The sequence below is a fragment of the Entelurus aequoreus genome, linkage group LG22 (assembly GCF_033978785.1).
Source record: "Entelurus aequoreus isolate RoL-2023_Sb linkage group LG22, RoL_Eaeq_v1.1, whole genome shotgun sequence".
NCBI lineage: Eukaryota > Metazoa > Chordata > Actinopteri > Syngnathiformes > Syngnathidae > Entelurus > Entelurus aequoreus.
Genome location: NC_084752.1, coordinates 19,595,848 through 19,606,835, shown reverse-complemented (window position 1 = coordinate 19,606,835; position 10,988 = coordinate 19,595,848). Strand labels below are relative to the sequence as shown.

General features: G+C 38.2%; 2 protein-coding genes across 2 annotated transcripts in view; both read right to left on the bottom strand.

Moving 5' to 3' along the window:
- Positions 1-10,988, bottom strand: part of LOC133639450 (target of Myb1 membrane trafficking protein-like) — an 862,139-nt gene that overhangs the window by 487,707 nt on the left and 363,444 nt on the right. The gene's annotated exons all lie outside the window — the stretch shown is intronic.
- Positions 1-10,988, bottom strand: part of lrpap1 (low density lipoprotein receptor-related protein associated protein 1) — a 37,771-nt gene that overhangs the window by 6,217 nt on the left and 20,566 nt on the right. The window contains exons 5-6 of the mRNA XM_062033653.1: positions 7,159-7,314; positions 6,832-6,914 (exon numbers count right to left, since the gene is read on the bottom strand). Coding sequence (XP_061889637.1) covers positions 6,832-6,914; positions 7,159-7,314 — 239 coding nt within the window. The remainder of the gene's footprint in view (positions 1-6,831; positions 6,915-7,158; positions 7,315-10,988) is intronic.

Here is a 10,988-nt window from a genome sequence, read left to right as displayed (position 1 = left end):
GACCAAATAACCATCCTTACGTGTTATGTAGACCACAAGAAGGTGTTTCAAATGTAGAAAAAAAAAAATCATAACATGACCCCTTTAACTTTAATTTGGTTCCTGAGATCCTCTCTGAGTCCAACAAATTACTGGGATCAGAATAATCCGGATGTTTTGTATTGAGGTTATTCCAATCCTACTAGAAGGTTTTGAACAACACAGTGCTTGATGCTGATTAAAACCAAGGTTGGATTATGTGATCTAATCCTATTTCAGAATACATTTTTGGTTTTGAACAACCCATTTTCAAGATTTGATCCAATCCATTATCCAAATTCCAATCAGATTACCTTTCAACAACTGGGCCCAGGGCCTATAAAGCCCCTGTGCACCACAGCAAACAGTTAGAACCATGGAGTCAAAAGGATCTAATTTCACCATGGCAGAGACCTATGCACTACTAGAAGGTGTTAGCCATAATTATGCCTTGATAGTAGGACGTTTTAGTTGTACAAAGGGAGGACAACTGACCAACAAGAAGAAAAGAGATGTTTGGAATGAAATCACACGGAATGTAAATGCTGCAGGATTTGGCCAGAAAAGGACCATTGAACAGGTGAAATTAAGATGGAAGAATCTAAAGGCCAAAGCAACAAAGGACCATAAAGAGGTAAAAAACCACCCGACAGGCAACAAGTCCTTTAAGAGAGGTGAATACACTGACTTCGTTTTTGACATTATTGGTGGGGAGCATTCGCAAGCCCTACGTGGAATTCAGAGTGTTGCAGAAGAAAGTGAGTCATCTCCCACTGATGCAGAAAAAACTGGGATTAGTTCTGTGGGAGAAGGTGCATCAGTAATCACTGCAAAAGGAAGTCAAACAGGCTTAAAATGTCCTTTGCAAAACAAAGATAAGGATGATGATGCCCATAGGGCACTTCATCAACAAGAAACCGAGAGAGCAGCGGTACAGATTCGCCTGGCAGAGGAACAAATTACTTTTACTAAACTGCAGCAAACCAAAGTCAAACTTGAGATCCTTCTTCTGAAAGCAAAGCTTGGCCATTCTACAGAAGAAGAAAGCTGAATGTCTGTTATTTTATGTTTAAAGGTTGAATTTTTAAGTTTAAATTTCAAGCTCATGGAATGTATATTTGTTTTTTTCTACTATTTGTGGGACAGCTTGTAAAAAGATACTGAACATGTGGTATTTCTACTTGCTACGTTTTCTTTTTGTTTCTTATAATAAATACACTAAGTGACCCCATGCTGGCTATTTTTCAATTTTTTGACATTAAGTCTAAATTGAGCACTCATCCGTTTTTGGTAATCTTGAAAAATTTGGATCTGGAACAGTCTGATCAACTTTGCTCTGAACAACTATGATTGATGTAAAACGGATTATGGGATCCTGAATGGCAAATAAGGGAATTTTTTTAAACATTCTGATCATTTAGATCTAGATTACACTTTTTGAACTGGGCCATGGGTAGTATTGATTGATAGAGAATAAGTTACAAGTTATCAGCTTGTCATTCAGCTTTTCTCAGAGAACTTACACAGGGCCACTGACATGGTGGGGTATAGTCCATCTTCACTACCATTTTGTCAGGAGAGAATACAATAGAAGGGTTTATGTTGAATGTACAACAACCAGTAGAGCAATACACCAATGAGGTTTTGGTCTGGAAATCCTAATATCAAATACACTGCAGGCCTTGTCAAGCCAGACCTTAAATGCATAACCAGAAGGAGTCACGGACTGTCTGTGGAAGAACAGGTCTTCATTGCTCTGCGCTTCTATGCATCTGGGTCTTCTTACCAAGCTTGGTGACAGTAGAGGAGCGGATCAATCAACTGTGAGTAAAAATGTGAAAGCTGTGTCAATCACTTTGTACAGCCTGGCCAATCAATTTCTTTGTCTTCCAAGGGGTATACAAGCGCCCAGTCGAGAGAGTGGGAGTACCGTAATTTCCGGACTATAAGCCGCTACTTTTTCCCCCCGTTCTGGTCCCTGCGGCTTATACAAGGGTGCGGCTTATTTACGGCCTGTTCTTCTCCGACACCGACGAAGAGGATTTCGGTGGTTTTAGTACGCAGGAGGAAGACGATGACACAATGATTAAAGACTGACTTTTCATATACCGGTAGGCTGGTTATTTTGATAACGTACAGGCGAGCACTTTGTATTACTTTGCACCGTTGTATTATTTGTACTCTGCACGAATGCTGTTCGCCATGTCAAAGATGTGAAAGTTTGATTGAATGATTGAAAGATTTATTGTTAATAAATGGGACGCTTTGCGTTCCCAAACAGTCATCTCTGTCCCGACAATCCCCTCCGTGGTAGCAGGAACCCCTATATACTACGGTAATTACACATCAAAACCCTGCGGCTTATAGTCGGGTGCGGCTTATATATGGAGCAATCTGTATTTTCCCCTAAATTTAGCTGGTGCGGCTTATAGTCAGGTGCGGCTTATAGTCCGGAAATTACGGTACATCAACATGAAGGGAAGGAACAGAATAGACATACAACTTGATGCTGACCTCCTCATCACACACTGTGTTGTGAAGTGGCCTGGGTCTGTCCATGACGTACGTATCCTGAGAGATAGCGCTCTGTACAGAAGGCCCCAGACCAACCGGCCAAATGGCATAATATCAGGAGACAGTGCCGAACCACTCCGAACCAGAACTGTCTATAGCAGGGTGGGGAAACTTTTTTGGCTCAGGGGCCACATAGGCTTTTAAAATTTGGGGGCCGGGCGAGTACATGATGCATTTCAAAGCATATCATATCTGTTGGAAGTAAGAGTAGGCTTTCAAACATGGGCCGTTTTAATCTTAATACATCTACTTTCAACAATATCATAGTGGGAACAGTGTTGTTGATCACCCATTTTTGCCAGTGTGTCAAAGTCTAGTACCAGTTTTGTTGTGGCAATTCTCAAAACAGATCTTTGCTCAGTTCTGTTTTAATATTTGGCAAGCCGGATTAAAGGGATCAACAGGCCGGATGTGGCCCGTGGGCTGTAGTTTGCCCACCCCTGGTCTATAGTGTATGGACACCTCGGTTTCAGAGTTGGTCACAAACATGGCGCCCTGTAGTCATGTAAGGGGCTTTTGACCAACCACTTAAGAGATTGTCTGGTCATTCTCTCTGATTTGTCAAAAGCCCCTCACGTGACTTCAGGGCGCTATTGTTTGGGAGTAACTCTGAAACAAAGTTCTCCATACTCTCTCTATACATGGCTCTGTTAATACCAGGGCTGATGGCTCCTTTTTTCTTGCACCAAACCCACCTGAGCAGGCACTCTTCAATACTGCCCATTCCAAATTAAGGTGTTCTATTGAGCGTTTGAATGGATTGCGCTTTGCATGCCTTAATTACTTGCGAGTGCAACATAATACTGTCTTTCTTGTATTGTCCTGCAAATATTTGCTACAAATCAGACCGTCCCTCTCTACTGTTAATGAGTGATTCTGGTCAATCAGCCCTTTTACTGCTTTTAGACTTGACTGTTGCTTTTGATGGTTGACCACACAATTCTTTTCTCTCGATTAGAACACAGTGTGGGAGTCGGGGCACTACCCTGGAGAGGCTTATATCAAAATTGTCAGGGATCTTTTATTTTTATGCGGAGTACTGCCAAATATACCTGTCACTATCCAAAAAAGACAATATTACCCTGGCACCCCATGTCAAGTTCTTGAAAGACGTCAAAGCCTATTTAGCTCAGAATTATTCAAAACTTAACGAGGGGAAAACTGAAATTGTGCTGCCATTCCACACAGACCCTCTGCTAGATTTGGGCCTCCTTAAGAACTCTGTACGTTGCACAGCCACCCTTGCCAATTTTTCAAACAATTCTCTTAACAATTCTGGCGTGCGTTAATGACGTCATTATGCAACATGCGTAGTGACGTCAGATGGCGCTCACGACGGCTGAAACAATCCAAAGTCTTTTTGCAAGCAAATGCAACAGCTCTACTTGTAATAATTGCAAGGCTGCGATTTCATCGAGAGGGGGACATATGAGCAATATGTTAAAACATTTAAAGTACCAGTTGAGTGGAAAAACTAGTTGCATGTTGCATGCATATTTGTGTTTCATTGTACCCTTTAAACCATCTATTTGTATTTACAAGCCATATCGTATGTGAAAACACCTTTTAAACATCACCAGATGCCACAAATTCCGTCAGCCATTTTGAATATTCCACTCCGAATACCTTCAGCTATTTTCTGAGATTGACATCACAGTATTAACGCTTCTGCACTCTGACCCTGAAATAAGCAAATATTGGAAACAGATGTGGTGTTCATCGTTTAAAATCCTTATGCTGGACAATAACACATATGCTTGGCTATTTCTTATGCATTCAAAATAGTAAATAAATTGTAGGGATGGCCGATAATGGCTTTTTGCCGATATCCGATATTGTCCAACTCTTTAATTACCGATATCGATATCAACCGATACCGATACATACAGTCGTGGAATTAACACATTATTATGCTTAATTTGGACAACCAGGTATGGTGAAGATAAGGTCCTTTTAAAAAAAAATATAAAATAAAATAAGATAAATAAATTAAAAACATTTTCTTGAATAAAAAATAAAATAAAACAATATAAAAACAGTTACATAGAAACTAGTAATTAATGAAAATTAGTAAAATTAACTGTTAAAACGGTTAGTACTATTAGTGGACCAGCAGCACACACAATCATGTGTGCTTGCAGACTGTATCCCTTGCAGACTGTATTGATCTATAATGTAGGAACCAGAATATCAATAACAGAAAGAAACAACCCTTTTGTGTGAATGAGTGTAAATGGGGGAGGGAGTTTTTTTGGGTTGGTGCACTAATTGTAAGTGTATCTTGTGTTTTTATGTTGATTTAATAAAAAGAATAAAAAATAAAAATAATAATTAAAAAAAACAAAAAACGATACCGATAATTAAAAAAACGATACCGATAATTTCCGATATTACATTTTAAAGCATTTATCGGCCGATAATATCGGCCTGCCGATATTATCGGACATCCCTAATAAATTGCTAACATTTAAGTCAAGTCGTCAAGGGATCGAGGGTCCTCTGTTGCGCTCATTATACTCTCTCTAAAAACATCCAGAAACCGCCAACAATACTCCATTTACATGCCATGACCTGAAAATTAACTAAATATGAGTGATATTGTTCAACGCAGACGGATTTGTTTAGCCGTCCATTTATAGCAGTAAGCTAATGCTAGCTTACGCTGCTATTGTTGATAGACTGAGCTGACAGCTGCTTCTGCTTCGTCTCAAACTTGCTAAAAGTAAATTCTAAATTATAATTCATGCATCTCTCATCTGATTGTAAACAAATGGCCATGGACCGAACGGCTGGTCAACTTTTACGACCCCAAAATAATTTTCCTGCAGAATCTTTTTTTCACCCTTCATAAAGATTATGGTTGAATCTTCATGTAAACGGAATTATGTGAGCGTCCCGTCGGTCGGCATCCCAGCGAGAGTGGAAATATTACAGTAAGTTTTTGTTTTATTTTGGTTTGTTATGGTTAGTTTGCATGTTTAGCACCAACAAATGTTGCGGATGCTATAGTGTAACAATGAAACTGCATCCATCACTCGGCTTCTAAAATGTATTGCTCATCCTCTTTGTGTCCGGGCTCAAAAGTATAAGGTCCTGGATCCTAATTTTTCCCAAAGTAATTGTTGGCTCTCACAAAGCCTGCTTGATTAGCATTGTTGTTGATGGGGAGGGGCTCTGTGGTTCCTCACGGAACTGCAAAAATCTTATAAATTCTAATTCCTCGTGATGATGGTTTTAAATTGGACAAAAAAAAAACAACATTGTTAAATAGATCTGTCATTGTGTATTTATTATCACTAGATATATGTGTACCTACTGCGTGATGAATGTTATTTATAGCAGTGGTCCCCAACCACCGGGCCGCGGCCAGGTACCGGTCCGTGGATCGATTGGTACCGGGCCGCACAAGAAATAAATAAATAAATAAAATAAAAAAACAAAAAATATTTTTTTATTTTATTTTATTAAATCAACATAAAAAACACAAGACACACTTACAGTTAGTGCACCAACCCAAAAAAAACCTCCCTCCCCCATTTACACTCATTCGCACAAAAGGGTTGTTTACAGTCTGCAGGGATACAGTCCGTAAACATGCATGATTGTATTTTTTATGAAAAAAAAAAATTAAAAAAAAAAAAAAAAAAAAAAAAAAACACCATATCAGATCTCCTTGACAAAGAACACGCTCAACAAGTACATTAAAACAGTTGGGAGTGTTGATACTTACAGCTATTGAAAACATTGTACATAGAGAGCATGATGAATCTGAAGAGTCCAATAACAAAGGACATTTGTGGTTGTTTGTATTACATTCCATTGTACTATTTTTATACAATATTTTAAATGTAAAAGTTAGTTTTTCTTTTTCAAAGGCATGTTAAAAATCGATAGATGGATGGATGTTACATGCATGTTAAATGGTGCTGTTTTGGGTGTGTTGTTTATAGATTGATTTACATTGATTTGGGATACAAGTGTCTTGAGTTAGGAGCTCTGTCACAGAACCAATTAAGATCATAAATTGTGGTACGACTGTATTTGATAATAATGTACATAAGACTTTATGATGATGCCAGTTTGACAATATAATTAATTATTTGTTTTGACCTAAAAGCAAACTGGACGTCAAACAGCGTCACAGAACGAACGACACAAAAAAATTGCTGCAAAAAAAGGAAAATGTGTGTACCCACAAATATATGATAGGCGGTGTGTCAGTGGAGAAGCAAGGGCTACCTTAAGAGAGTCCAGCTCATCTTTGCTGAGGTTAGCTCTCTTGGCAGCCTCCCACAGTTCGATCACACGCGGCTCCCGAAATTCTACAGTGAGAGAAGCAACAGACATTAAAACGGCTCGTTTTAAATTTCAGCTTTGAGTTGCAATGAAAGTGCACATAAGAGGCAACGGGGGGAGAACAAAAGACGAAGGGAAGGGAGTAAATGAGTTGCAATAACTCAGCAGGGAGGTATTTATCGACAGACTCTCACTGAGATTAGCATCACTCCATCACATGTGATTTGTGGTATTGATATGCAGAGTGTGTGTGGGTGTGTTTCCTCTTACCGCTGTCCTCGGTGAAGCCCTCGTGGCTGAGCTTGCGGAGGCGCTCGAAGCCTTGGTTGAGGTCTCTCATCTTCTGCTTCAGCTCTGTGTGCCTCTGCTGCACCTCCTGCTCTTTAGTATCACCCTCCAGGGGGGATATCACGTTCTTGTGAATTTCTGGAAGTCAAACATGTCCATAAGAACAGGACCTGAAACTTTTTGTTGTTTTTCGTGTCATGAGAATGAGCTAAATACAGTTAAGTACATTGGACGGCGTGGCGAAGTTGGTAGAGTGGCCGTGCCAGCAATCGGAGGGTTGCTGGTTACTGGGGTTCAATCCCCACCTTCTACCATCCTAGTCACGTCCGTTGTGTCCTTGGGCAAGACACTTCACCCTTGCTCCTGATGGGTGCTGGTAGCGCCTTGCATGGCAGCTCCCTCCATCAGTGTGTGAATGTGTGTGTGAATGGGTGAATGTGGAAATACTGTCAAAGCGCTTTGAAGGTAGAAAAGCGCTATACAAGTATAACCCATTTATCATTTATTTATGATGACTGATATATGAATTGATTTATTTGTGGCAGTCCAAATTCATGAATAAATGTATGGCAAACATTAAACAGTGTGTTTAAAGGTTACACTATCATGGCCTGGTTGAAATTCCAAGATATTACAGCACAGACAATTTTAGAAACAGTCTCACCGCGTCCAACCAACTTCAGCTGCAATGACACATTGCAAGAGATTTTGGTTTGTGCAGTTTTACAATTCTGTCACGTTCAAAGACAGAAAGCTGTTTTGTCTTTGCCATCAAGAGGTCAAGATAGTGTAAATGTCAAAATAACATACAGGCCAGAGCTTAGTGCAGATTTGGACTTTTTAAGGCTACAGTCTGAAAATGTTATCAGCTGATGAACAGCCTGAGTTTAAAGGGGAACTGCAATTGTTTTTTGGAATTTTGCCTATCGTTCACAATCATTATGAAAGACATGACAATTTTTAAAATAAATTCTAACTTGTAAATAAAAGTCCGCTTACAGGGGGCTAATGGGAGGCCTTTTATTCTGCCCATAAAACCCAATAAATAACCACCCAAAAACCACCAACAATACTCCATTTATATTTTGTGACTTGAATATTAACCAAGTATTGGTGATATTGTTACACTAAGCGCTAACATAGACAAACTATTCATACCAGCGCGGTGATCACTAGCGTGTTTGCCAATGTTTCTATCATTGCGTGGTAAGGTGCTTCATCGTTTCCTTTGCTCGTGAAAGTTTATTCTAGACCATAAACCATGCCTCTCACCTGGATAGTAGAAGAATGAGGACGTATTCCGACAAGTTGGTACATTGTGACGTCCAATTTAGACGAGGACGACACGAAAAGACGCTTGGTTCCACCCCCCTTTTTTCGTCAGGATTATGAGTCATTTTTATCTAAAACGGGACTATAACAAGATTCTATCAGTCGGCATTCTAATGACAGCAGACATTGTACAGTAAGTGATGTATTGATGTATTATTATGGTTGTTGGCTCTCAGTGAGCAGAAATTAGTGAAGTATTGGAGGAAAAAAAGCGAACGTTGTGATACATTTTTGAAATAAAAAATTAAAATGACCAAAATACATAAATATTAAATATTATTATAGTGCCTGTTACTAATACCTATATACTTACATCATGTATATAAAACCTAAGGGAGGTGTTTGGATGTTTTTAAGGGCTTTTACAGGCAGAATAGGGCGACTCCCATAGGCTTCATTGTAATTTAATAGTAAAAAACGCATTAAAAAAATACATCCGTCATCATGTCTTTCATAATAACTGTGAACGATAGGCAAAATTCCACAAAAAAGTCAAATTTCAATTTAAATGCTGTTATAAATAATACTCTCAATGTTCTGTATCTTGCGCCTGTTTATTTGGTTTTGCATTTTGATGCTCTATTCACGATGCAAAAAGTAAATACTGTACTAGTCATTTTCAGGTGTGTTTAAAATGACGCCTCTTTTTCCCAATGTTTTTAATTGATTTTGCTGCGGGGTCCATCATCAACACTTAATGAAAAGTGATATCCCAAATTCCAAAACGTTTTTAATTAAAATATATTATACTGTATTTATTTATGGCAAACATAATAATCATGATTATTTTGATTGATATTGCAATCACAATTAATTACATGATTATTAATTTCAAAACTTTACATACTTTATAGTTTAAATTTTTTTTTTAATGGTTTAAAAATTCGGAACAAATAAACCACACCAAGTAAAATAATTGTAATAGTAACAACAATACAATTAAAAACCAATAGCAATATAAAAAAACAATAACATTCAATTTTTCTGTTTTAACTAAATGGTAATGGTAAATGGGTTATACTTGTATAGCGCTTTTGTTGTTTCATTACAGCATGCAAGAAAAGGAGTAATCTACCTTCAAGGTACTCAAAGCGCTTTGACACTATTTCCACATATACCCATTAACACACACATTCACACACTGATGGCGGGAGCTGCCATGCAAGGCCCTAACCACGACCCATCACGAGCCAGGGTGAAGTGTCTTGCTCAAGGACACAACAGACGTGACAAAGTTGGTAGAAGGTGGGGATTGAACCAGGAACCCTCAGGTTGCTGGCACTGCCACTCTCCTAACTGCGCCACCCCGTTTTTAATTATGTTATTTTTTTAATATATATATATATATATATATATATATATATACTGTATATATTTTACACTTATTCTAAATGGATGGAACATTTAATAAAATGTTTGTTAATTAAATGCAAAAATTCTCACATTTATTGGTGCAATACATTTTGGACAATTTTGACCAGTATTTTAGTTCAAAGCATAGGAATTGTGTAATGGATCAATAAGTGCTTTAAGTACATTATGTTTGTGTAAGGTACTTTTTTGAAATCTTCATCTTGTTATCGCAGTCAGACCGGTTACGGCGCACTGCGCTATTATTGTGAAGGGAGGAAGTGTGCTGTTGTTCTCAGCTTGACGAGTAAGGAGACAATTTGAGGCTGTAAAAAAAGACAGCTCCTCTCAAATTGCGACTGCTGTTTGTACATTGATCTTACATCGATGATGTTGTTTACAACAACAAAAGCAGATGAGATGTCTTGTGGATGTATGGATTGTTATTGTTAGTTTTAGCTTCATAGTTTCCGTCTCGACATGGTTTAGTTAAGGACGGGACAGTTGAATGTGTCGGGGATGAATGAGCGGTACCAGACTAATTTTTCCAAACAAATGTTCTGTCTCCTCACAATGACAACATTTCACTTACATTTATGTCAATTTCTCCGATATTCTGCGTTTAACAGCGAAATTCCGTTTTATTCAATCAATCAATGTTTATTTATATAGCCCTAAATCACAAGTGTCTCAAAGGGCTGTACAAGCCACAACGACATCCTCGGTACAGAGCCCACATACTATCATCATATTGGCAAACGATGTGACTCAGTTCACGTTTAAATTTTATGCCTTCCTTTATTTGTTGAGTGTAGTGATTATTGGTTAGGCACACTCACGTTGTGTCAAATACAAATAGCAACCATGGTGAGATCCCAAACTTCTATTAGACGTGCTCCTCAAATATGTTCTACTGTTACAAGCTCCGGAATTCGCACCCATTTTTGATTATTATAATTTCATAATCGTGAGAAGCTATAATAAAAATCAAAATCAAAATTCGAAAATAAGTTTCAAGAACATCGAAGTAAAAAACAACTTTTATCCACAAACTCCAAGTTATTTTAACAGAAATTGTCAGTAAAGGGTTTGTAGTCTTAAAAATTAAATACAGAAATAAAGCATGACAA